General features: G+C 36.0%; 3 protein-coding genes across 12 annotated transcripts in view; 2 read left to right on the top strand and 1 right to left on the bottom strand.

The window, feature by feature from the left end:
* The first annotated feature begins 2,670 nt into the window (after nucleotides 1-2,670).
* Nucleotides 2,671-17,862, top strand: LOC306805744 (protein SPO16 homolog). Of its 3 annotated transcripts, XM_079313830.1 has the most exons (6): nucleotides 2,671-2,979; nucleotides 4,842-4,935; nucleotides 6,017-6,185; nucleotides 9,246-9,324; nucleotides 15,184-15,231; nucleotides 17,574-17,862. In XM_079313830.1, the coding sequence occupies exons 1-6, from the start codon at nucleotides 2,911-2,913 to the stop codon at nucleotides 17,616-17,618; spliced, it is 504 nt and encodes a 167-aa protein (XP_079169956.1). In that variant the 5' UTR covers nucleotides 2,671-2,910; the 3' UTR covers nucleotides 17,619-17,862. The 3 variants fall into 3 exon arrangements, with proteins under 3 accessions (XP_079169956.1, XP_079169954.1, XP_079169955.1); XM_079313828.1 differs by lacking the exon at nucleotides 17,574-17,862 and having other exon boundaries at nucleotides 15,184-15,841; XM_079313829.1 differs by lacking the exons at nucleotides 15,184-15,231; nucleotides 17,574-17,862 and adding an exon at nucleotides 9,786-9,913.
* GLMN (glomulin, FKBP associated protein) lies at nucleotides 9,902-27,729 on the bottom strand. 5 transcript variants are annotated; one of them, XM_079313822.1, is made up of 20 exons: nucleotides 27,616-27,729; nucleotides 27,297-27,438; nucleotides 25,985-26,103; nucleotides 25,392-25,517; nucleotides 23,889-24,008; nucleotides 22,770-22,878; nucleotides 21,334-21,580; nucleotides 20,768-20,867; nucleotides 19,603-19,790; nucleotides 19,004-19,057; nucleotides 18,333-18,363; nucleotides 17,872-17,961; nucleotides 17,290-17,331; nucleotides 17,123-17,196; nucleotides 16,737-16,821; nucleotides 15,850-15,959; nucleotides 14,699-14,762; nucleotides 12,623-12,746; nucleotides 11,163-11,245; nucleotides 9,902-11,031 (listed from the first exon to the last, which is right to left on the bottom strand). In XM_079313822.1, exons 3-20 carry the CDS (start codon nucleotides 26,048-26,050, stop codon nucleotides 10,924-10,926), a joined length of 1,821 nt encoding a protein of 606 aa, XP_079169948.1. In that variant the 5' UTR covers nucleotides 26,051-26,103; nucleotides 27,297-27,438; nucleotides 27,616-27,729; the 3' UTR covers nucleotides 9,902-10,923. The 5 variants fall into 5 exon arrangements, with proteins under 5 accessions (XP_079169948.1, XP_079169950.1, XP_079169951.1 ...); XM_079313824.1 differs by having other exon boundaries at nucleotides 15,850-15,956; XM_079313825.1 differs by having other exon boundaries at nucleotides 25,985-26,043.
* Nucleotides 27,628-27,767, top strand: part of RPAP2 (RNA polymerase II associated protein 2) — a 56,407-nt gene continuing 56,267 nt past the window's right edge. For 2 of the 4 annotated variants that reach the window (XM_079313818.1, XM_079313821.1), the window contains exon 1: nucleotides 27,628-27,767. In XM_079313818.1, the coding sequence (XP_079169944.1) occupies nucleotides 27,719-27,767 (49 nt within the window). In that variant the 5' untranslated portion in view covers nucleotides 27,628-27,718. The other 2 variants (XM_079313819.1, XM_079313820.1) reach the window with 2 other exon arrangements.

Below are 27,767 nucleotides of genomic sequence, written 5' to 3'. Positions count from 1 at the left end.
CTAAAAAAAAAAAGTTACTTTCCTTTTCCATCTGTTTAGTGAACCTTCACTCATTTTTCTCCTTTAAAGAAAAATATTGATTTTTCTTTGATTGTGTCGTCAGAAAACAAGACAGGTGATATGTGTGTGAAGATCAACAATCAGTTTTCATGTAAGAATACACAGAGAGGAAGATGTACCTATAGAACAGTCTCACAAAATCAAACAGTGGTGCTGATGTAGAACATACAGGATATGGGCCATGAGAGCATAGAGAAAACACTAATTTGATAATAGACTTGGCCTTGTCATCAATTAGTTATTCAGCCAAATGCTTATGCCATTATCTTCATCACTGGGGAGTTCTAGTCACAAGATCTTTCTATTCTTGCCTAAGTGGAGTTCTGTACTCTGCTTCCAGGAGATATTTTTGATATGCTGCCAGACTCAGCCCTGTTCTTTCTCTCTCCTGCACCTTCACCTGTATGTGAAATGCACCATGGAAGTATGTGAGAAAGAAATTTAAAGCTAAGGCTAGCCAAATGTCAGAAACTATCACAGCAGAGAGAACAGTAAGTAGGAAAATAACTTCAGCTCATCAGATAGCACACAATCCATCAGAAGTCCCTTCTGGGAAAGGAAACTGCTGTGGAGAAGAATGCTCTGACGAACACACAATTCAGAAAAATCTATTTTCTTTGAGTCCAAACTCTACTTAATTAGTGTTCTGACATTCAGACTCAAAAAAGGAGAAAGCCAAGTCGTGAAATGCTCAAATGGTATTACAGAACAAACTGCTACTAGAATTGTCCCTTAGGCAGAGTCCTAGGGGCTCAGCATATCCCATTGCATCAGACTTGTACCAGACAAGCATTAGGCCAAGGCAGCACTCACACAGGAGGCAGTGCAGGGTCCAGGGTCCATTCTGCTCAGAACCTGTCTCAAAAAGAGTCCTATTTTTATTTAGAATACCAGCTACTGTCAAATGTAAGTGACAAGCAGAAATATATTAAGTTTCTGGTATAAATATTTGCCAACTGTAATTAAGACATCTAATTTACACGAGTAAATGTGTAGCAGCTGGAGTCAAAATACTTATAGGAGGCATTTTCTCTTAAGATTTGGGTTTGTCTCATTGTCCCACACTTATCCATCATTGTACTTTGACACTTCTCAAGTGATAATATGAGTTTGGGGGTAAGTGCACAGTAAGTGGCTATCAGGGAAAAAAAGATATCTGCTGGTATCCAAGGAGCCTAAATCCAGCATTCGTATTTCTTTGTAATTACAATTTTTTTATGTAATAATTTACCTTTTATTTTATGTACTGCCCATCTCTAACAGTATTACATGTAAAGAAACTGAAATCTACTCACCTGTTAAAGGTATTTACTCTGGGAATCATTCTTCTGGGAATCCATTCCATTCCCTACTACTATTTTTTCCTCTATCAGAATAATTGTAATTCAATTAATGCATGTACATATTAAACATAATCCATAATATGAATTCAGATACACGATAGTGTTATAGATCAAGTATAACCCTTACAAACAAAGCAATTCCTACTCTTTACTCCTGTTCAGTACTGAAACAAATTCATTCATCGTGTGCATAAATTCAAAATTCATATTGATAAATGTCAGCAGGATCACCAATCCTCATCATAAAACTGCTCCATAATTGGACTTTAAAATAATTCCTGATCTTCTTAAGTCCCTCATTTTTGTATGCAGTCAGAGCACATGGTTCCACTGTGTTACAGAACACAGTTTCAGTTTGACGGTCCTGGAATTGGACACCCAAGACATCTGTTATTTTCCTTTAATTTGCTGACTTTCACATTTATACTCCACAAATACTCAGAAATTCAGTATTAGAAATATTTTACTTACTGTGCAACATAGCATGACATTTCCATACCCTTGCAGAGCAGGGCTACCCTAACTTGGGTGCGCTTGACCAGCAGGAGAGGGAAATCAGATGTGAATCCATATCTTGTCTGGAAGAAAAAGAAGAGTAATTTTTAAATTATTACAATGTCTAATTATTTCTATGCAAACCAAACAATTTGCTATATAAATGCATAGAATTGTTTAAAATGCATAAATGAGGTTAGTTTCTTCTATTTTAAAATGCCCTAGAAAGTGATTTAAAAGATTTTACTAATAAAATATCTGATTTTTGGTAAAAATAGCAGTTTCAGAGGATAATATGAGAAGCTAGACTCATGTCTGAGTAAAGAGCAGAGCTGGATACCAGAGCTTTTAATGGTTCAGCTCTTCCTGACCATGTGGAACTATAATTTCCTCTCACTTGACTAAAGAGGCAGCTTCAACACACTCAGTACTTCTTTTTCACTGAAAGTGGTGATACCTCTCGCTTTTCCATTTTTGTCCTGTGGAATGTCTGTGTTTATGTAACTTCTACAGAAAATAACTTGGCCTGTTCTCGCCCAGAAAGAGCAGCAGGATTCGCGGCCCACAGAACATTCCCCGGAGCTGCGGCTCCAGCGCCGCGCGGCTCCCCCTGAGGGCTGAGGGTGGGGGCGGCCCCGCTCCCTTCCCGCCCGCCCGGAGCGCCAGGGGCTCCAGCCCAGCGCCCGGACAGGTTTCAGGCCGGGAACAGGTACCTGAGACTGGCATTGGGGACAGCTGAGGGTGGCATTGGGACCGGCTGAGGTGGCATTTGGGGCAGTTGAGGCTGCACTGGGAGCTGCTGGCACTGGGTGCTGCGGGAACCTCCAGGCCCAGGCTCGGGGCTGCCTCTCGCTCCTGCCGGCGCTCCGCTGGTTTTTAATCAGCTCTTTAATGTGTCCGTGTCCTTCAGACATCTCACCTCGTTAACTGGCAGGAAACAGTGGTTATCTCTCTTTTCCCAAAGTTTTCAATAGTGACACCTCGCTGCAGAGGCATTAAACCACTAGAAAGAATGGCAGAAAGTTGCGGGCAGGAGCAGACAAGGTGGATAACGACTGTCATTATGAGCACAGCTCTGCAGGTAGGGTACTGCTTGTCAAGACCAGCATCTGACTCACTAGGAAAGGCTGGAAGAAGAATTTCCTATATTCCGGATATGCAAATATTTTATTCAGTGTCAATGAATACAATTTTTTCAGGATGTAACAGATATTAGTCTGAAGCTGCTTCTATTAGAATACTGGCTCTTTTTGTGTGCAACTGTATTTTCTCCCAACTACTTCCATATCTATTTAGTATTCTTGCCACCTGCTATTCTGAGCTACATTGCTTTAGGATATTCTCCTGACTCATCGTTTTTGCACTGCACTGATGCCTCTTTCAGTTGGCTCTATAAATAATTCCATCAGAAATGCTGCTGAATTTTCTGAATTCCTCCCTAAATATTTTATTTTTTCCTATGCACTATCAACGTGGGGGTAGATAATTACTCCATAAGTACATAATTCAGTTTAAAATACTGAGTCTTACAGGTATTAATATATATTTTATCTGTTAACATCAGAAGCCTTGACTCTGCTCCCAAGTAAAGTGAAAGGGTATGTTAAGGAGCTGGTAATTAGCTTCTGCAGCTGAGGCCAATTTCATGCCAGCTGGCAAGAATTGAGAGGCAAGAGAGCTTTGATTCACAAGCAAGGATGTCTTATGCTAGCTTGGCTGACAAGGTTATCACCCCATCTCCACTGTGTAAATGGGTGAACCGTGCTGAAGTAATTCCTGACTCGCCTCAGTTTAAAGCCTGCACTTGCCTGCTTATTTTGGAATTTACAGCCTGTAAACTGTGCATGTTTGTGCCATAATATGGTGGGAGTGATTTCATCAGCTTTACCAGCATAACTCACTCCTATCCCCAGCAATAGTCAAAACTCCTGCTCTTAATAAGGGCTTCCTATAAGCAAAGCGATGGAGGCAACTGAATGCAAATCCAGGATGGCTTTTCTGTATCAGTTTTGGTTATAAGCTAACATTTTCATATAGCTGTTGTTTATATTTGTACATTAAATAATTCAGCAGTTGCTTTGAAGCTGAGATTTTTTTTTCCAAAATGTAGCTAAACCTTACAAGCATTTGCCACTGATTGTTCCCTTTCCAGACCAATTGAAAGCGTGACATTTCTGGTTAATGCCTCCTTCAAGGTTCACTTGCAATCTAGATTTTCTGTTGTACTCTTCCACTAAATCATGGCACTTCTCTATATTAGCAGGCTGGCTGTGTTTTGAACGGGTAGGTTAAAGAACATGAGCTAAAATGGTTCAGTGATTTAATCTTTAATATATGTGTGTTCGTGCAGCTTCTGTGGAACTTACTGCAGAAATGCTTTTTGCAGGCTGAAAAATACATCCAAACACATTCTATTCTGTAGATGATTATGCTGCATAGTGCAGTGTTCTAGTTTTCCTGTGTGGATTGCATTCTGTCAAAAAGCTTTAAAGAAAATCATATCCCATACAGAATTTCTGAACAATTTTCCAGCTGACATGCTGACATCTGTGAAAATAATGCAGCCTAATTAACCAGAGTCATAGAAACACTACTGTATGATTCTCACTTCTGCAAATCCTCCTTTAGCACATCTTACCAAAACAGACTGTAAAATGTTGAGCTTCTTTATGCATTATTTATGCAAGTTTCTTGAGACAAACTGAACATACACATGCAGAATTTTGTTATTCACTGTTTGTAATTTCCAATCAAATACTTCAAAATTTCCTTAATTTTTCATGTTTAACATTTTCGTACTTTTTAAAATTTTAAGTGGAATAAAAAATACTTTTTGAACAACAGTGCCAAAGGTCTATCTATAGTGGTTCAGCTGATGCTTTAAGAATATTTCTTACTTGTTGGCTGAAAACTTTTCAAAATGACCTTTTAAAATTTATTTAGGATCATGAAATTTCTACAGTTCTGCAGAGGCAACAACACCGAGTTCGATATTCAGAGTCAGTGGAAACTGGATCTGTGATTTTTCCTCTTTCTGGTACAGTACTTCAAAGTTTATGTTTAGAAATCATAAAATCCAAAGAAGTACAAAATCAGGCCAGTCAGTTAGTTGTGGGCTACACTAAATTGAATAAAATCTGTCTTGTTGGGATGTCATACAGTAGTGGAAGGAGCTGTGTTATGATTGTATGTAAATCAGAGGATGGAACAAATAATGCTGGGGATTGAAAGCTTTCATTGTTTTTTGTGGTTTTTTTGATGTGTTGTAGAGCAATTACATGAGATTTGGTGATCATCAGCTGAACTGTTCAGTAAATTCATGTTATAACTGAGCAAACATGCTAAATACCAAAGCTACCATCAAAATCTTTACTATACATGGCTGTAAATGTAAGAGTGAACCAACATCTTTGGGTTTCAGCTTCCAAGTTGAATTTGCATAGCTGGTGGTAGCAGAGGAGGTTAGTAAAGGATTATTTGAGTGGATTTGATTAGGAAATCACTGAAACTGTAAACATGAAATAACTGGTTTTCCTTTTTAGAAGATGTTCTGGACATGTAGATGAGATACTTCAGTTTTCCTGAACTATTAAGGGCTAGCATGCATTGAGATAGAATTTTGTATGCTCAGTTGTCAACTCTCCTAAACTTCAGCCTTCTTAACTTTCCCTTTCAGAACAACTCAAATTTACAGAGCTGTAAGTTCATTTTTCATGGTAGACAGTTTAGCTAACTTTTAAGATTTTACAACTGTTTTTTTCATTTAGAAACAGGACTTCCTAAGCTTTTCAGTCAGCCTTTGCATTTGCCCCTACTTCATTCCATTATAGCAGTTGCTTGTTTCGGAAGCATGTGCTCTGAAAGGCATCCAGGTGTGTCTACTTTGAGTGGATTGAACAGTTTTTTGATGTTATGGTAGAAAAATAACCTGAGATATTTGTAGTCTTATCTTAAAACTACTAGTCATCACTGGCCAAATCTGGAAATTCATTAATGTTGTTTTTTTCCATTTCATTTTAAACTAGTGGTTGCTTTAAGAATTGTGCTTCCCAGTTTGTGGTGAGAACTTAATCCCATTACTGCCATGCCCTGTACACTTACAGCAGTTTCCTCAATAGGTATTGCATTTATACTGTCAGACACTCAAGACTTGCTTAAGACAGGAGAAGAAGAGTTTTACAAAAGAATTCAGAAGTTCATAAACATTCATCGGAACAGCTTTTTGGTTTTATCAGCTGCTCTTCATGGACCAGAAGAATGGAGTGTCATGTTCAGGATTCAGAGAAGGTATGATTTCGACATCAAACTGAACTTTATATTGCTAAGAAAAAATTAAATAACAGTCTTGGATTTGGAAGTATTATTTTAGGAATAAATAGGACAAGAGGCAGTGGACAGGAACTGATGCATGGGAAATGTCACCTGACTATGAGGAAGAACTTCTTCACTGTGAGGATGACTGTGCTCTGGAACAGACTGCCCAGAGGGTGTGGAGTCTCCCTCACTGGAGATATTCCAGAACCATCTGGATGTAATCCTGTGCAGTATGTTCAAGGATGACCCTGCTTGAGCAGGGAGGTTGGAGTTGACACATTGTGGTCCCTTCCAACCTTACCCTTTGTGAATTATTTCAGGGATATATAAATTTTATTTTACTAATGCACTGTAAAAAAAAAATTTAAAGCATTTGTTTATTAATAGCAATTAAAAAGAATGGCAAGTGAATCAATCTGATATATCACAGGTAACAAAAGAGGATGTTCCTTTCAATCATTTTAGGGCTATGTAATATAATTATTTTTAAAATTTTCTCTTGAATTGGAAAATTAGACAATTTTCTTAGCTCTGTAATCATATTTTCATGGTCATTTTCAAAACAGAACAGGCAAGTTTACATCATGAGAAAAGGCTTTTTTGTAAAGTGCAGATTTTTTACCAGCTTTTAAAATGTTTACTTGGAACAGCATCTATTACACTGTGCTAGAACAATTAAATAATCAATGTTATTTTATACCAAAAGTGTAAAACAATATTAAAACTGGTTTGTTTAGAACTTCTGTCTCTGATTTCTAATGAAGTCTGAAAACTTGCATATTTTAGTACATACCTGCTGACAACAGCAATCAGATTATGCTCCATGCTTGGAGTCTGAACTATTTCCTTGTAGGAACAGTAGCCCTAACTGCAGCTGATTGTCACTCTTGGCCTTAAAGAAATGACTATTCTAATGAAGTCTTTGATCTTTACCTCCTCGAGGTAACTAGCACCAGTTTCATTAAATCGTGGGCATACTGCCAAATGCTGATGAATAAAGAGTGCATGAGATGAAACATGAGAAATCTATTACCTGTTTGTGAAAATGTTGTAAATTTTCATGAGACGTTTTAAAAATTTAGCCACCATTCAGCAAGACCACATTATTCAGGTAAAGGCAATGCTAATTCTCAATCTGCTCTGTGGTTATGTAAAATGGGTTTTGTGCACACTCTGATCACTATAATGTGATGTTTTGAAACTATATTCCATCTGGCAAGTCACTGATTTTATTAAAATAAAAAATGTTTTTTCGTTGCAAGCAATATCAAATTGATGTTGACAAGGGACAGTTACATATATAAATATATATCTATTTAAATGCATGTGCTTTTTTTACTACCTGGCAGCTTGAAGCTCTGCTGTTGTTTTTAAATCACTGACTGAGCTTCTCCTGGTGGGGTTGAAACTTGTGCCATGTCCTTTGAAAGTACAAGCCACCTGTTGGATTTGTTAAAAAACAAAGTCCCTTAGTATAGTCAGGTTATCTTCTGTTACTGCTTCTTTCTGTTTATCTGTGGTTTTGCTGCAGTTCGGGAAGGATTATTTTTTATTTTTATTAACGAGAAAATTACAGGGTTCTTTTAAGAACATGAACACTTAATGTAGGGTTGTGTATAGCATGGGGGAAGCGGGAGAAAAATAGTGTTTATCATCACAGCTTAAATGAGCATTCCACAAATAACCTCAGTGCATTCTGTATGGTAAGTTTTAAACATCTTGGAGGAAAGACTAGATGTGTTCAAATGGCAGTATTCTGTCCATCATTTAAATTAATAGTACTAAATTTAGACCTGCTGTTATTGGAAGCAAAACTAATCACAGAAGTAGATTTTCATGGATCTAGGTGAGTACATGTGATTGTTTCTTTGTTGCATTTTGTTCATTCATGCTTTGTTTAGCCCATTTTAGTATTAGCAAAATTGCATCCATTTATTTCCCTAATCTCTACACATAAATCCAACCCTTGTTCTGACATCACATTTTAGCAAAACTCACCAGGGACCTGAGTGCCTATGCTTAGAGAAGGACAGTGCCTGTAACATTTATTTTTGCTAATTAGAAGCTGGCAGACAAGTTCAGATGAGATATCTTACCAGCAGGAGGTCTTAATGTGAATGAGTCCAAGTCATCAGACAGGTTGCGGGGAAGAACAGGTGGCAGGCACAAGGGGAGGTCACAGGGGACTATGCAAGTGAGCAGCTGGGCACTTCATCTGCATTATTTAAATTCATTGTGGTTATTTAAAATTCCTCATGCTTTGTTATCAAGTCCCTCTCCTGTTTTAGCTCTACAACAGAAAACAGCAGCAAAGATAACATCATCACTACCCCACTGCAGTTCTTAGGGAGAGGTTCTGCACTTGCCTAGGCTTTGATGTCTCTTCCATAACCTCACTGAATGACAACTCATGCTGCTATTTTAAATCTTCAGATCCCTTTCTCAAGAACGAATGTATATGAATCACACTATTTATAGAAAGAATTCATTTTAGGTTAAAGCATCAAGTGAACAAGTCTTTAAATGAAAGTAATAAAATTATCCCATTATTTTAATCGTGTCTGGCATATAGGTTGTTTTTTTTTTAAAGTACATGATAGATTTAGTTCAAATTCTGAAGTATTTTTAGCACACTGTTTTTAGATACTTTGCTGTGTTGTTCCACAGCCATAAAAACAACCCTAATGTATTTTACTGCCACTGAGAAGAGTCTTCAGCACTATCACAGAAGAGGGTTTAGCTCTCTCTGAATGTACACATGCTTAAGAAGTGCTGATTGATTGTTGAAGAGACCTAGATAAAGAAATGAGCCCTTCCAAATCCCACCTAAATAAATGGTACAGAAAATGGGACAGATGGCTTTACAAACAGCACGAATGCTGCACTTACCTTTCAAGATAAAAGCAGCCTTCTCTCGAAGTAAAGCTGCACACTAAAAAGCTGTTTACATCATGTGGGAATGCTGTTTGAGTTTTATGGCATAACAAATTCAATATATATTCTAAAAGTAATCTTATTTATTTTGATGTGCAGATTCCTGGGCAGCAATTTACGTGTAATACCAGTTCATAATCCTGATGAAATTGTTAAGTTAATGCTAACTATGGCTAAGGTAAGTCCAGTTGTATACACGTAAAAATATTAGCGTATTACTCAGGAAAAGTCAAGAAGTATAAAATACTTGGTTTTCCTTAATGGAACTTTTAAAGGTAATACTGACCACAATCCATTAATACACTAAGGGTAGGACTGGTACTCTGATGCATTAGCTGAGTCTTTACTGTTAAAGGTAACTTAATAGCTCTTAATAGCATTTAAGGAAAGAAATTAGGTAAGAGCTTGTTTGGCTCCTATTTACCAATGTTAAGTTCAGATGTCTTCATTTACTGTTAACTCCTGTGGAAATACTATCACCTCTGTATACAGCATTCCTGAACACCTACTTCAGAACACAGAATTCAGATTGCACTACTGGATAATTTTGCATTTCTACTATTGGAAAAATAAAACGTTGAATATTCTATTAGCTAAAAGTCAGTGTGTTCTACTCATATTATTTTTCTTTTCTCTAAGACAACTTCCAAGTCCCAAGCAGATGATACTCGTTGCAAAATGGAAATGACAAAAGCCCAAATAATGGAAAAAAGTCCAGTTTGGAAGATGCTTCAAGAGTACCAGACGCACTGTAATTAATTTAATATTTGGGATTTTATTCATAAATAGAGTGGCTACGTTTTAAACAAAATATAAAATGTTCTTAAAAATATAGTTACATTTCAAAAGACTACATACATCATATGCATTTGGAAAGGAAATTCGTATTAAACACCTATACAGTGAAAAATAGCATACTTGATACCAAATGTGCTTTCTAGAGAGGGAAAAAAAGTGGTTTAGCTGCACTATAGAAAAGGGATCTTTATTTTTAATTTGGTTCTGACCTTAGAGGCTCATCTGTTTATTAATAATTCCCCAAAATATTTACTATATCTTAAGGAAAACTGTATGATTAAAGGTAAGTTTGATCAAAACAATTCCAAAATACAGGTACCCCTAAAAACAGCAGCTGTATGTATGCAGCCTTAAAATGTCTTTTAACACAAGTGTTATCTGTTATATTACTAAGTTCTAACATCTTATTTGGCTCAAAGTTGATGTGTCTTTCTTGAAACTTGGTTTCCTTTGCCACAGTGTTTTTACTATTTATAGATAGTATATTCTATACTGTTACCTATCTGTACTTTATAGTCCTGCCTGCAAATAGAGAAGCTTGTCAGCATTAAAATGTGCTAATAAAAATGTCTTACACTTTTTAAGTAAGAGTTCTTCAATCACTTGATAAAAATATTTGCAATTCACAACACCGGTCAGCACCTATTACCCAAGAAATTCTGAGAATTTAAAAAAAATAAATGCCTTGCCATACCTCCTTGCCACAGAGAAGAACACACCTCTGCTTTCTTTTTAGTTTCTAAACTTAAGAAAAAACATCAAATTCTGAAGAGGAGTAAATAGACATATCTGCAATCACATGCAACAAGAGCAAAAGAAAATAAAAAACAACAGCAGCAAGACTTATGAAGAGCAGCATTTGCAGTTCTTCTGGAGGCTAGTCTAAATTGCTCTTCTTTAAAGGGCCTCCCTTGCAGCTGAAGTTTCATAGTTCAAATGATCTTGCCAGGAGTATGTTAATTCAAACACTTCAGCTGCCTCAACTGTTTTCATCCATTACAGCTTTTGTTTTCACTTCAATGAGTTCTTCTACTCGAGCTAGAACACTTTCTATTAAATCAAATGTGAAGAGAGCTGAGTGTAAAACCTGAAATGACAAGAAAGATGAGTGTTATTTTTATTAGATTATTTTTTACCCATTTTACATTTACTTTAATCTCCACACTGAAAAAAAAAATGTCAGTACTTCTGAGTGACTGAAGGGAAGTGCAAACTCACTTGAAGCTGCATTCCAGTAGTCATGGCAGGCATCTTTTCCCCACTAACAGTTACAGAGCAAACTGTGTTAGAGCTGTGTGCTTCTGTAGAAGAAAACATGAAAAAACCAACGTGACTTAGAATTAAAAGAATATTTAAAATATCAGCATTTCATGACAGTAATTGTTCAGAACAGAAATCTGATTGACAAAACACTTGACAGAGGATGCTGAACCTTAAGAGGAAGATGGTTGGAATTGGATGATACCTTTATTCTTTGTATAACACAAACGCCTACATTACTAAACAGGCATGATCTGCAACTGGAACCAATTTTATAGAGCTCACATGCTCTTTGAAGGAAAAAATAAAATGCTGTCTGGCCTGGTTTTGATACATTTTTAGTATTTCCAGGGAGATAGTAGGAGGTTCTTTAGCTTGACTTAATGAATCCAGACATTAAATATTTTATTTTATTAAGAAAAGGCTGCAGGCTTCTCTACTTGAGACAGATTACTTGCAGCAGGCTAAACTACAGGGACAGGTCTGAAAAATAAGGGGAAAACCTCTTACATTCAGACCACATATTTGAAATTCAATGTAATGCTTACAAAGATTAAACACTAGGGAAGAAAGCTAAACCATTTACAGTTACAACTCAGATGTTCTCTCCCAAACTCAAATGTCTTTATACTGTGTTGAAGGCTAGAGAAGTGTAAGAGGGACTTAAGAAAAAAGTGTTGTGATTAATTTTGAAGGATTTCCTTTAGAAAGATATCCACAGGTTGTCTTGAGAAAAAAAATCCCCTTCTTTGCCTCCTAAGAACATAGTTTACAATAGAAGAAGATAAGACTAGGGGCAAAAAGCTGTATTGATATTTTTAGTAGCAGACACAAATTCCTTGGGCTATCTTAATTATACTGGAGACTACAAGGAACAGAGGATCTGATGTATAGAGAGATTGCCTAAAGCAGCTACAGCTCTTGTGCCCCATGCAATGTGTCTGCTTAACCCAGAGCAGAATTTGATTCTGTGTGTCAGATTAAAAAAAAATAATGTATTAAAGAAATGAATGTAATGCTTCAGGCTTTAGAGAGCACTGTGACTTATTTTTTCTCATTAACCCTCCCACACCTGGTATGAAACCTAAGGGTTATACATTCGGAGAAACTTAGCATCTCCTTTGTAACATTAAAATCAAAAGTATAAATGCAGAACAAGCTTTGAAAGTCTTCATGTGACAGTTTATCAGGTTTTCATAATATTTACAAATGTGATGGCAGGTAAGTTCAGATTTTTCTGCCCAATTATGAAAAAATTTAATACAGCAACTACTGAATTAGTATTTGAATTTTGGAATAGTGTCAACAATTAAATAAAACCTGATCTATGCAGCATTCACCAATTCCTCTTTCCTAAACAATTACCAAAGTTTCTAGATATGAATAAAGCTAAGAACAAAAAAACAACAAAACCCGACCTTTTCTGTTTTCTTTCTTATTTTTTATTTCTGCTTCATAATGTGCTCTTGACATATTGAGTCCCACACGCAGTGGCTTTAAGAAATTCTGCTCTATCTTGCCAAGTGTGGTCCATACACCAGTCTAGTGAAACAGAACAGAGAAGGTTACCAAACAGTTTTAATGAAGCATTGCAATATTAAGCTTTTGAGCACAAGTTTTTTGACTAGTTTTTCTAACAGACACCTCTGTAGTGGGAGGAAAAGAGAAAAAAAGTAATTCAGACTTGTGCATTTAAGCATGAACATCATTTTGATGGATGTTTAAGCACCTCTTCCTCTCCCTTACATTATCTGTTGACTGCCCGATGAAGCGGTCAAAAAAAAAAAAAAAAAAAGGGTGCAGAGGGAAGAGGACTTAGTGTGTAGGTGGTAACTACAGCAGTGGAAATACACATTTTCAACTTGTTCTTGTAAACAAAGCTGAAAGAATCTTGATGTGTTGGAGGGGAGGTTCTAGGCCCTTTCTCTGAAGCAAGTAAATGGCAGTTGTAGGCTCCTCTCAGATAATTCAGCAGTAACCCAGAACAAATAATTAGATTAACATTCCTTAATTAACACATTATATTGAAATGCCAAATGAAAATTATGATAAATATCATGCTTCCCAAATGTCTGTATGGCATTTTAAAAGCATTGTAAGAATGTTACTGGATCTGCTACTCTCCCATCCTTCTGCATGGCAGCCACAGTGACAACAAAATTCTCCCCAGTTTGAGATGGGTAGAAAGAAGGAGTTTATAATAATGGCACTTGGGAGCAGAAGGTGCAAGGAAAAGATGCTCAAAACCAAGGCTGTTCAGGGTTACAGAAAGGAAAATAGGCTTGGGTTTGCTACAGACTGCTGTGGAAGGAAACAAATACAAAGCAGCCTTTGTGTCCTTGGATATAGGAGCCATTTGTACAACTTCTTTCTTCAGGCAGTATCCACAAAGGGCAGAATAAGGATGATAAAAATAAGAATTTTCCATGTTAAATACAGTGAGTCCACTAACAACAGTGGAAAATTCACAACATTTTAATACTAAATGACACAGTTAACAGTTTAAATAAGAAGAACAGTAATTACTTCCACCATAATGTGGCTAAAAAAAAGGAACTTTCCATAAAAATACTTATTTTTAAACTTCATTAATGAAAATGCTTGTTACACAGCAATCAAAATATCTGAACTGACGTGAAAGGAGGCATTTTCTTTCTGCCTCACTTGCACTGTATGAAGAGAGACAGGGAGGAAGTCAAGAAGAACTGACAGAGGCTAAATTTAAGGGAAAATCTTCTGAAGATGTGATGCTATTTTTTCCCCTCAAACTGTATGGACATTCTTCTTGCCAGGTACTAGACAGCACTGTTAGGGCACCTGAATACTACTACATGTAGTTTTTTATTAAGAAAAGAGGAATTCTTATTTTTCTTACCAAGCTGTGTATTTATATGTAACTGAGGAGACCATTATGTGTACTTAAATAGTAATCACCCCTTTAATATGACAAACAGATACAGTCTATCAATATTAACTAATTACATGAATAGTAAATTAGAAATGACCCCACTGAAAGCTATTTTTGCTTATCATTTTCATTACAGTTTCAGTGAGTTATTTTACTGTTTTTCTACTTAGATTAGTAACATTATTAGGCACTTACAAAATTTATTCCTAGATCTCAAATTAGTCTAAAAGTCAATCTGATTTTTTTTCTGTACTTTAGAAACCAGAAAATTATATTATTGTATTATTAGTGCTATAAAGATATCCAGCTGTTTGAGGGACACCAGCAAATAAGTATGCAAAAATAATGATGTTTTCATTTGGAAATACTTGTTGGTATGTGATACTCTGATTTTATGGACATAGATCACAGTTCAACAGGCAAAGTAAAAGGATTAGTTTGTTTTGCTTAATAAAAGCATCATTTCTGGAGAAATAACCACTGCAAAGAAAAATGCAAACCCCATGTTTTTTGAATCAAGGATAACAGTGTTCATGTGAATTCACCTCTCAGCTGATCAATCATTTTCAAATGAAATAGTTCGTACCTGATTGTCACTTTCACAATCCTTAATGACGATGTATCTCAGCAGATTTAGTGATGCCATAATCCTGTGAATGAAAAACATATATATAACTATTCACAGGATAGTAATTTTAATTGTCACTTAGCCAGACACGCTAGGAGTATCCATTTGCACAAAAAGTAAACCCCCATCTGTTGAGCAGTATAGCTCCACCTAGAGCACCAGTGTGTCCCTACAACAGTTCACACTCTGCAAGTAAAACTGAAACTGTCATCAGGTTGGAGAAAACTGGTGATTGTGAGGGAAAGAGCTCTCTCAAGAGACAGAACCTTATCACAGAATTTATAATATGTATCACTGGTGATCCAAAGTTCATTTGAAACTAGTGTGACAATTTTTATTACTGTACTGAACTTTTACTTTTGAGTGTGCTTTCTAAAAAAATTTTTTTAGTTTTCCTTCACTATTCTTTTGAGCAGATATTATTTATTGGGCTTTTTTTCCAGATAACAAGTACAGTTAAACATAGTACTTCTGGGCTTTTTTTTAAGCAGGTATGTCTCCATCTGGGCATTACCTCCCCACTGATTTACAAGCCCAATCATCATCATATAGGAAAACGTACCCTGTATACACAAGATTTTTTAGGCACATTTCAGTTTGGTTTTTTTTTTAAATGCAATTATTTACTGTTCAGGTGAATCTGTAACCCTACTCATGGGACACTGGATTCCCAGTAGCAACGTGTGAAAGTGCCTCAAAAATGCCTTGCACCATAGGTTGCATCTAATAATTGTTACTCCCCTGTATCATATTAGACACCACACAACATTGCTTTTATTCCTCTGAGTGCTTCTGCAGAGAGCTGACAAACCATACATTTGTGAGGAAATAATGCTTTACCCATTAGTTATATCATTGCTGAAGTCTTACATCCTCAGAGAATGGAGGAGGACATCCTTTTTTATTGTTAAAAATTAACATAATGGCATTGTGACATTCTTCTATGCAGAGCTGGCTAAAGTAAGCAACCATTTCCATTTCTAGTTCCAAAACCTTAAAATACATTGATGTTGTCACCTCATTAATTACATGACAATATATATTGTAGTTGAAAGTCTTTTTCAATAATTAAAAAAGGAGAAAAGCTTTTAACTGTGATTACAACTCACCTGTCTGAGTTTTGCAGAAGATCAGTCTCAGCACCTTCTGGAAGTGAAAGTACTAAATCTAGAAGGGAGATCAGGTGATGTCCTGTAAACCAAATGTTGTCATACTCCTTCTGAAAAAAAAAATACAAAAAAAAGTTCAACTGAATGCAAAATTTAGGTCTTAAATAATGTAACAATAACTTGCATAAACCAGAAAAGTTTTTTAAAAAGGAATCAAACACTGGAAATAATGTTTTCTACTATTGACCTGTGAAGGAAGTACACAAATCAGCCTATTCATAATTTTAAAATTATTTATCTTTTTGACAGCCAGGAAAGAAATGGAAGAAATGTAGTAAGAGAATTCTGAAGCTGCATAGTAAAAAGTTACTCATTTAGTTTAAATTAATTTTCCCAGCTTTCCGGTATAATTATTATAAAATATGAGATTAAAATGGCTTTGATCTAGCCCAGCCCCTCATGATGGAATTATCATTTGCAAAGCACTCATAATAAAATGCTGACTGTCATCATAAAAGCAAAGAAAAATTAATAATTCTATCTGGACTGTAATTTTTAAATTATATTTTAAAAATGAAAACTGTAGGGATCAAGCAATATACTGAGCAGTTCCACTTTAAGAAAGAAATGTATTTTGAAGCACAGAAAAGGTAATAACTTCTTAGAAAAATACAGATGGATAGTCCAATTAAAAATACAACTATAAAATTATAACCTAAATATGCATAGACAGAAAAAGCCAAAGTAATGTTTTTAATAAACTTTTCTAATCTTATGAGTCTTTTCAAAGTGGATTTTTTAAATGCATCACTCGAAGTTTAAGTTGTAGACATTTTCCCAGCATCATACTGATAGAATTTGAGAAGGCAACTTGGTAACAGCCTCACCGTTAACGCTAAGTGAATCTGATCTTTTATATTTTTAATGATGTATCCTTCCACACCAGCATGGTTGCTTGTCTTCAGTAAACACCTTCAAACAAACAAAACAAAGATAATATCTCTTTAAAGCTGCCCACAGAGTTAGCTCAAAACTTAGATAACATTCACTAAATGGGAGTTTTACCACAGAAGAACAGTATAACTAAATGCTGGCTTATGTTAGACAGCTAATTTTAAACGAGGCAATTGAAATCCATTATTTATCCAAAAAATTAACATAGTAAAATTAATGTGGCTTATCAGATAGAAATTCTGTCAGAAATCATTGTTTTGATGCAATTAAGCTGCACTAGGGCTAATATTACACAATCTACAGCAACTTGGATGCATACCTGAGTAATGTGTATTTTCCCTCTGTATCAAACTTGTCTATGAACAACTGCAAAATATTTAAACTCTTCTTTCCCTAAAGAAAACAGAGATGTTTATCAGATGGCTTCTAAAAAAAATTAATTCTGGCATTCAGAATCCAACTGATTCTGTAGGCCACTTAACATACCATATGCTCCATGGGACAAAGGGTCATAATTTTCACTAAATCCTGCAATCAGAACAAGGAAATACAATTTAAAATTACATACAGATTATTACATTACATCACACTGACTAAAATCTATTATACTTTAATAAAACCCAACCAAACAAAAAACCCATAGCACACTTGAGAATACCCAGGTGATTATAGAAGATTCTCATCAGAGAAATTCATGCTAGCCCCACTGGTCATAATCCCAGGGCTGATCTGCAAGAACACTATTCTTGTTCTTATACTGTTGGTTTCAGGTAAGAATGTGGCCAAGCAGCAGATTGGCAAGAAGACAAAAATGAATAAGCACCACCTTTCAACTAAGATTGTGCCCACCTGCTTCAGTGAGCTACTGGGTGTATTTTAATTGTCACTGACACTTCATGCTGCAGCAGGTGGAAAAGACAATTCTGTATAGCATGACATTGAAGGTTTCAATTTAACAGCACAGATGTTAAAGGTCTAGAAAGATGTCCCTCTCTCAAACACCTAGAGGACAGCTAGGTATTATTTCTAATCAAACTTTGAAGACTTCTGTACAGTGTTTCTTATTACCTGAGGTACATTAATAAAATTTCTGAATTCTAAATAGTGATGGAGAAGGCTGTTGTCTTCCATTCTCAATAAACAGCTCTCAAACAAATCCTGCAGGTGCAGAAAAGAAAAGAAAGATGCCAACATTATGCACACATAAAGGACATTAATCTATCAGCTTAACATTTCATGGCTAAAACAGCTTTCAATCATAAATACTCATTCAGATATTGCAAATTCCAAGCAGCTGAAATTATAAGTGATAGCAGTAATTTAAAATTTATGCAGGACTGTAAAGTTGAATAAATACAGGTATTTGTAAGACCGAAGAATACTTAATTAGGCCTCAAAATATTTCTGGAACTATTATCTGAACTATCAGCTATGCCTCTCTTAGAAGGGGAAACAAAAGTTTTACCATTCCTTAAACTGGAAAAATAAAAAATTGTAACATTGAAAATTTAATTAAAAAAACAACTTACAAGTCCTTTAGATAATACAGATTCTTCTGTTCTAGAAAAAAATCAAATTTAAGATGTTAATTAAAAAGACAGTTGATATTTCAGAAGAATTAGTAGAACAGAGGTCAACAAGAACCTGTCCCTCAACAATTTGCATTCTGTTTTTTAAATATAGAATCTTCCTTATTCTTCCCAAAGATTTTTAGACTAAACTTGCTGATGAGGAATTGAACATTAGACTCATCTCTTCACAGTCAAAAAATTACTTAGTTCCCCCCTTGGTATATATAGAAAAGTTTGGTTTCCTTTCGAAAGTATCACCTTTAATCATTTTGCATGTCATGTCAGACTACATTCAAATAAATATTTTCACAATAATTGCCTTTGGCAATAATTGTTATAGAAAGGCAACTAAGTATACACTAATTATTCTGCATAATGTTTAAACTACTAATTTTACATTTTCAGAATAAAGTTTCTAAAAATGATGTCATAATACAAGATGAAAACAATACATAAATGTTTAGATGACTTCTGCATCTTAGTAAGAAAAGCCATCTTGTAGTGGAACTTGCCATTTTAATGCTCAAGTTTATAAACCTCCTCTGAACTTATTTATATGTCAAATTTGTTCTTAGGAATTATTGTAAAAGACCACATCCACTATCTAGACCAAATTCCACAAACCCTACCTTTTCAGTAGCACTTCAATATGTGTCATATTGCACAGCAGAAGGTATGAAGGACTAGAAGAGAAGAATCAATCTACATTAAACTGCATAAGCCATATACATTTGCACAATTAATATATTTGGCAGGATTAGTATTCTTTTAAAAAATTTAAATCTCTTTCTAAAATAACTGATTTTTAAAATAGACAAAAAAAAAAAGTAAGTCAAATCACTGTTAAGAACTTACAGGTAAACTCTCTACAGATATGTAAATGAAAAATTAATGCACATTAATTTTTAGCACGTGATTACTCAAAATAGCATCTTTCAAAGGACAGCTCATCTAAAATTAAACTACAATAGTAGTTATATATTTAGTTATGTAATCTAGTTATTGTATTCGTTATATAACATAAATAGTTATAACATGCTATATAGAAAACATATTGCATGAGTATGTTCTTTATATAAGTTATAAAATATAAATGCATAAATGTTGACATAAAATATTACTGAAATACAGTTTTCATTCTTAACTATTTACAAATAAAGTTCTCTTCCACTCAAAAAGAAATCTTCAAAGTACAGACTTACAATATGCAAGAAAGAATAGTTCTTACCTAAAAACCACTGGAAAGCATTCAACACCCAAATGCTGAGCAAAGATGAGATATGACAGACACGCCAAAGACTCAGCGGAATTCTTTCTTTCTATGTCTGCAAACTCCTGATCCTCCCACTGTGGACTTTTGCTTTTATGATGTACAAACACTAATGGTAGCAATTCTCCTATATTCCACAAGATATCCTGAAAAATAAAAACATATTTCCTATAGCTGCCTTTAAATTATCTGTATACCAATTAAGTTTTAAAGCTCTAGCTTTAAAATGTAATATGTATTTACATATATTCTCTTGTACAGCATGCATATAAATTAATTTAAGTGTTATGTTTGTAATATAAAAGTTAATAGAAATAGGTGATATTTATGATATATGCACAAAACACACACAAAAAAATCCTGGAGGAAAAATAACTAGTGTTAGAAAAATGTTTCTAAGATAGCTAGGTCAAGCACACAAAAGCTAGCAAAAGACAGAATGAAGACCATCTATAAACTCCTAGTTCAGCTCCTTTATCCCCAATGCTATCAGTAACAATAAATTCATTAAAACATTGTCACATAATCTGTGTTTTTCAGATCACAGAATACTCAGTATTTTGGCTTTTTCTCACTCATCAATATGGAACACAACGTTTAGCTCCTAAAGGCAAGCCCTGATTTGAAGTTAGGTTTGCTTTGTATGGCCTTTCTTTCCCATGATGCACAACACAAGAACACCTGACATTTGTACCTCAGAAATACCACAGTGGTTACCCCTCACACCCTTCACTGAGGACATAGTGTAACTCCTCTTGTACAGTTACAGAGAAATGGGGAGATCAAGGTCAGCTCACTGTTCTGGAGCTGTCCAAACCCAACATCCAGGATGGCACATTTTGGAAAATTAGAATTGTACAAGATGTCAAAGCATGACTTACTGACCTTAGCTTCAGCTCTCACTACCTAATGCCATAAGCAGAAGTTTATTGAGAAAGAGAAGAAAAGGTAATTCATAGTTAGCATTAAAAACATGGTTTCCTGCCCAACAGGAAAGGCAGGAAAGCCCAGTAAGTCACCCCACTAACCAATATAGAAATTAAAATTACAGAACAAATTACGGGCAGTAGTGAACTAGACCACTGCTTATGCACACACTGTAATTAATTTCAACTTCACTCACTATAATTTGAGTTGCAAAATGCCGAAAAGGATGTTCTTCAATGCCCTCAAGTTGTTCAAGTTGAGCTGTCAATAATGGGTATTTCAGGCTTTTCATACAGCTGAAAAAGAAAGGGGTGGAATAAATCATCAACACATTCATAAGTACAGACTTAGTGATAGTGTCATTGATGACCAAGAATAATCACTATATTCATATCAGCTGCTGCTATTCTAGGTATTCCAAGGAGAATAAAAAAATAAAACCCCAACATCTCCTGTAGAAGCATTACTCAGACTTCACCTCCAGACTATGATTATTCTCACTATTGTAAATTTGAGGAACACAGAAATACCAAATCAGCTTCACAATGCAGCAACTAACAGTTCTTTACCACTTCCCCCTACTAAAAAGAAAGCAGAAATATATAAGGCCTATTTAGGGGTTGTCAAAATACCACATTAGTTAGATATATGTAGGCCATTATAAAACACTAAAAGATTATTTATTTGCTACCTATATAATAAATGCCTACTATTCATTTTGTTAAGTTACAGAAATATATAATACAGACATAAAATGCTCACAATTTTATTAATTCTTCTTTCAGCTCCATGTCATTGCATTCTGATGACTTTTCCATATTTTTAACAACTTCATTCACAAAAGGTTTAGCAAAGTCCAGCACTGCATTACAACATTGACAGAGACCAAGTTTATCTTCTTGGATTTGTTGTTTTGTGTAAGGTACAGGTAAGGGAGTGAGTTGATTCATAATCATGGCCAATGACAAACCCACTGAGTAGGCCTTCTTGTTCTGAAGTTTCAAAAGCACTGGGGGTAAGAAAATAAAAAAGGGGGGAAAAAAAGAGAGAACATTTTGAGACATTGAGTTATTATTTACTTAGTAGAGGAAAACATGAAGAAAAACAATGTGACTAGGTAAGAAAACATTTTTTTTTCAAGGAAGGAGAGGGACTGATACCTGAAATCACCTAAGCAAATCCAGTAAGACCAAACATCATCACTTAGTTTAATATACTGTAGTCAACATGGCCATATATTTGCAAATAACAAATATTAAATCTGTCATGCATTCCTTTCTCCTCAGCACCAGGATGGGGATAAAAAAAAAAAATCTGCTCTTCTAGAACTGGGCAAAGTGAAATTATACATATCTGACCTGGAAAATCCATTTATTACCCGACTCCTTTTGTGCTTGGCAAAACCAGAAACAACAGACCAGCTTTTCTGCTGAGAACTGACTGGCTTTTACTCCATGGCAAAAATAACAGAGATTGTCCCAGACTGGGGAAGTAGCACCAGAGGCTCTCCACTCTAACTGGACTCAGTGCAGACAAATTGCAGATTGGCTATCCAGAAAACCACCTATTTTTCTTGTTAAAATCTAACACAATACAATAACATATCCTGGAGATTGCCACAATCACACTTCAGCTTGATGCACAACAGAGCATCTTAATTTCATCTCACATAACAAAAGAGAAACTGCTGCTTGCTACCTACTTAGAGAGTGGCCAAACCCAACATTTTACATTTTTGTTTGTAAGCCAGAATAACACTCCCCCCCCCACCAATAAAGTATTTCAACATACTTGAATCAAAGTGACAATTTTATACTTTAAAAAAATAGAATTGCATGTTTTAAAAGTCAAATAATAAAGAATTTCACAAATCCATGTGATTCCCTATTTCTGCAACCACAGAAGGAGTGCTTTACATCTCTAAATACAATTGTCATAGGACCACATTCTTGTAAATGATGAAAAATAGCTGAATATTGCTTTTTCGACTGATGGTATTAGTCCTGTCTAAAATCTTTTCCTAACAGGCCAATATAGGCATGAAATGTATGCCTTGTGTTATTTTGCAGAACATAGTAAACTGTAAAGCTTGTCGGGACAGATGTATTCTAAAACTGTTCCAGCAAAGGCTAAACTAAATTAATAAATAAATGAGAAAATAATTTACTTCAGAAATCACATGATAAACTGAATCCCACCTGTCTGCAAAGGCTGAAGCAATAACATGACAGTTTGACACACTTGTTCTCCAGAGCTCTGTTCAATCTGCTCAAGTAAACCCAAAAAAAGTTCCTTTGGATTGCAGAGCTGCAAGAGAAGAACAATGAATATTTTTAAATAACCATAGTCATAACCAAAAAAATTAAACGCATGCAAACTCCAATACAGAAGTTCTGAATGTCAAGGGAGAAGAACTGAACATCCAAGATAAGATTTAGGAAAACAAATATGAAACAGTAAGTACATGCCTACAATTAACATCTGTAGAGCATACCTGTGTGTACACTTTCATATGAGCTGAAAACATAATAGTAAAAATTGACACTAATTCTGATTTTTATGGGCTGTAAAAACCTCACAGTGTCTTTCCAAAGTAATCCTTAGGAGCAGAGAGAGAAGTAGAATTTGAGTGTGAATTTAACTCAAGCTATAAAGTTTGTAAGTGGTTTTTTGAGTGCAAAAATTAAAGATAATGAGTTTTTTACAGGTTAAAACATTTTTCTGCTCCTACTTCATCAGAATAATCAGGTAATGATTCTCATATTGAAGAAGGGTGAATGATTTAAGGAAAAGACTTTGCAGAGTGATTCATAGAAAAGAGAACAATAAATGCTATTTAGAAACAGATAAGTGGAAAATGGCAAGGTCTTGCAGAATGGTTTTGAAACAACTGAAGAGAGAACACGAACAGAGACCTTGAATTAGATACTAGAAAACACATTTAGCAACATACTGCAAGTTTTACCCAAGCTAGCTAACTCAGGTAAGATTGTGTCCTTTAGATCGACTTAGCTCATTTTAATGTGAACAATACACTACTGATGCTGACCCTACTACTTCCAAACAAAGAGCCCTACTCACTGACCATGCACCAGGAATTTAGAATTCTCTGTACCTCTAAACTGAAGCAAGGGAGCATTAAACTAAGAGCAGCTTATCCAAGTAGTGATGTAGATTCATTATGCAAATATTGTCAGAATCAAAATGTATAAATAATGTTTGTGTACTAGCTTTATGGATTAATGATCTACCACCCCTTTTTGTGCAGAACTTCCATAACTATGTTGTATCAATAATCATGTATTTCAAAACCATACCTGTGCCAACTGATCGAGTATCCTCAGGCATTGTTCTCGCTTATCGTCTTCTTGTTTATACATGAAGATACATCTAACCAGAGGAGAAATGAGATTCCAGCCCATATTCTTGATGATAACCTAAAAAACAGATTTTCAGAGAATAAACCAAAACTGGATGTCTTCTAAAACCAGAAAGATTGTATATATAAGACCAAAATCAACAACAGATCAGTGTACTGGTTGTAACCATTACTGTCACTGTCATTGAATATTTAGCAACTCTTGCCATAATTTGATACACATTGTATTCTCTCCCCATATCTATAAACACAGCCGCATATTTTAGTTTTTCTTCTAATTACTAATATTGACATATCAATATATACTTCTAAATGCCTATGACAATATATTTAAAACAGGACTCAGCAGAGGACTTGTGCTGAAAGAATATCTGGACAAATTACTCATTAAGGGATTGAGACTTTCAGTTGCTACTTCAAACTCACAAAATTCAAAACCAGATTGTGAACCCCATGTAACATTGCTAAAATATTCTACTCTTCACTTTCTTTCTGAACTTCTTATTTATCTCTGTTCAGTCTGGTATACTGTCCCAGCATCCCTAATGCCCACAGACATTAGTATTTCAAATTAGCATCAGCCCAGATGGCTCCAACAGTCAATATTATTATATCCATTTGTGGTAGGCTGATCCCAGACAGCAACTAAGCATCCCTCAGCTGCTTGCTTGCTCTTGTCACTCAGTGGGATGGGGGCGAGAGTCAAAAAAGCAAAACAGAGTAACTCCAAAAATAAGAACAATGTAATAAGTGAAAGACAAAAAACAGCAGGGCATGACAGGGGGAGTAATGCAGATCAACTCCCACAAAGAGAACAATGCCCAGCCAGCCTCCAAGCAGCAGCTCCTTTGGAATTGGTCCCCATCTGCATGTTTTTACTGCTGAGCACCATGTTGTATGGTGTGAAATATCTCACTGCTTTGGGTCAGCTGTCCCAGTTGTGTCTCCTCCCAAATTTCCTGCTTACTGGGGGTAGGGTGAGAAACAGAAAAGGCCTTGATGCTGCACAAGCACTGATCAGCAGCAGTTGAAACACTGTTGTATTATCAGCACCTTTTTGGCCATAAATCTAAATGCCAGCACTATGCAGGCTGCCATGAAGAAAGCCAACTCCATGCTAGCCAGACCCAGTACACCCTGAAATCCCTGTCCTGCAGAAGTGGGACACTGTTGCTTTCTCCTAATTATGCTTTTCTGCTTCCTTTTCTCTTTGCTTCACATACAGAAATAGAGTTATTAATGGTTTTGTGAAGATTCCTGTGACTTGCATTTCTGTGAGCAACCTGAATATAAAATAATGTGCACTCGACACAGGGCAACTTATTAGTTATTCATATGTACAGCCTTGCTCCACAGGGAAAGGAGCTTTCCCCTCTTAATAGGCAGTTTTATATTTAAAGATGTTAATAAACACTAATATATAGTGCAAACTTAAACTTACCTTGTTTTTCTCGTTTTGAATTACTTCTAATAACTGAGCTGCATGTCCATCTTCCAGACATTTCTGTCCTGCTACCTGAAATAGATTAAAATCTTCTCCTTTGAAATCAGCTTCTTCCAGAATTTGCTAGAAAGAAAATATGAATGTTTAACTCCATCCTTATTAAAGTCAAATAAGAAATAAAAAAAATCCATGCTTTCATTTCAAAATTATATGCAGTATCATTTTCATTTTTATACATTTTTCACAAATTAAAAAAGCCACCAAGTTACTACATAAGACAAAGCAGTATTTCAATAGCACTAAGTCTAGACTACTGCATTCTGTTTGGAAGATTGTTTTCTACAACAACCAGCTTTTGTTCCTAGGTACAAGAACACTTCCTTCTCCAAGAAGCAGAAATAATCAAGCATTTTGGGATAAGCACCACAGAGAAGCCATGAAATGAAACATGGAGGCTGAACTTAGCTGCCCCATGAGGAGTTCTACTGACAGCCGACTTGTCTTTTGTCTTTTTTGGCTTTCAGTATAATATATAAAGAGAAACTCACACTACTTAGACTTGTTTCTTCTAAAGAAAGAAAACTACTTACACATCTTTGTATTATGGCTTGAAGTTCATCAACTGCCATTATTGCTTGACTGTGTTCTTCTGGCATGAAAATTTATTATAAAGAGGACAGTATTATATCACACAAATTTAAAACAGAGGCTGAAAACAATCACATTATCAAAAAAAATGTTAATAGAGCAATAAGAACAACCTAGACAAATATTAAGACTACATAATTAGAAAATAAGGGAAAATTCATTTTTAAGAAGTGTATGCTATGTTATTCCACTCCTCATATTTGCAGGAGACAGCATTACAGACAGGAAACAACATATATTCTCTATAGGGAAACAATTTTTCAAGTACCATCTGGGTCATCTTAAGAAGCTTGAAGGTTTCAGTGACTACTGGGGACACATATATATAAAACTGTGGCTAACACAGACCAAGCCTGGGTTCAGTGCATGCCAAGTGTGCATGCCCATGACACACTACATTTTCTGTAACTATTCTGACCAGAGGAACTTCTGCTCAGCCCTGACTATGTCTGGGATGTGAAAGTACTGATCCAAACATCATGCCAGTTTATATCAACAGTCCAGTCAATATTTTCATTTACTATTTTCTAGTGTCTAGGGTGGACTAGTTCAGTGGCCTTTTACCTCTAGGTATTAAAACATAAAATTTTCTTGCTAAAAATAACAAAGTAATGTCAAGAATGTACCAAGTTTTACATAGCCAGGACCATGAATTACATATAAAATCAAGCCTGGTTATCCCATGTGATATCACATAGCAGCAGCAATAATTGTCATGGTTTTAAGTAATGCCATAGGCCTAAACCTGATTATATGACCACTCTGAGTGTCAGTTAGCCCTACACCTGTTTAATTAGGTAACCATTCACCAAAACACAGACATCTCCTTGTAATGCCCTCAGCCTTTTCCCTTATGTCTGACCGAATGTGGTGGGTTGATGCTGGCCAAATACCAGTGCCCCTACATGATATAACAGACAGATAATGAACCTATCTGGATGATCACAAAAAGGGGACAACTCACAAAAAACTTAAAAAGCATCTGTGTGTGACCTTCTCCATTCAAAGAATGGAGAAACAAAACATGGAAAAACAAACAACTCACTTTCTATTTTTCACAGCCCATTTTGACATCTGTGTGTCACTGAAACCTATCCTTTCTAGCCAGTTGTTTTAACCAGGTCATTGCCACATGCTTTCTTACCACTCGCTGTACAATTTAAGCTCTTCATTTCCCGCCAAAACAATTTAACATACTTTCGAACGCCAGTCCTGTTGCATTTTCAGCCCTCAGTAACTTCACAATGTACTCACAGCCTCGAAGCGCACCCCAAGCACCCACCGCGCTGCTCCAGGGATTTACTGACGATGAGTTCGCAGATGGACTCCGGCCTTAATACTTAATCCGGTTTCCAACTGAATCTTTTAGGAGGTTTCAGCTGCAAGTGGTCAGGATCTGAATGATGTGGAACGTTCTATTAATACTCACCAAACTCCCTCCTAATAAAAACATACACCCTAACCACTCTTCTGGCGGTACAACACCCAGGCTGGGACGCAGACGCGGCCAGCCTCAGCCTGTAACACAAGGCTGCATTAAAAACCACAAGGGCACCACCTCACCTCAGCTCACCTCAGCTCAGCCCCTCCAGACAAACCCCTCGGCTCCGCGCCGCCGCCTCGTCCGGCCCGGCAGCGGCTCCGCCCCGGGTGAGAGGTCGGCGGGCGGAGCGGTGATGGCGATGATGGCGGCCGGGACCGGCAAGCCCCGCCGGCGGCGCGCAG

This window comes from Erithacus rubecula, assembly GCF_903797595.1.
Source record: "Erithacus rubecula genome assembly, chromosome: 10".
NCBI classification, from domain to species: domain Eukaryota; kingdom Metazoa; phylum Chordata; class Aves; order Passeriformes; family Muscicapidae; genus Erithacus; species Erithacus rubecula.
Note: the sequence above shows the minus strand (reverse complement) of the source record. Positions and strands in the feature narration are given on the sequence as shown.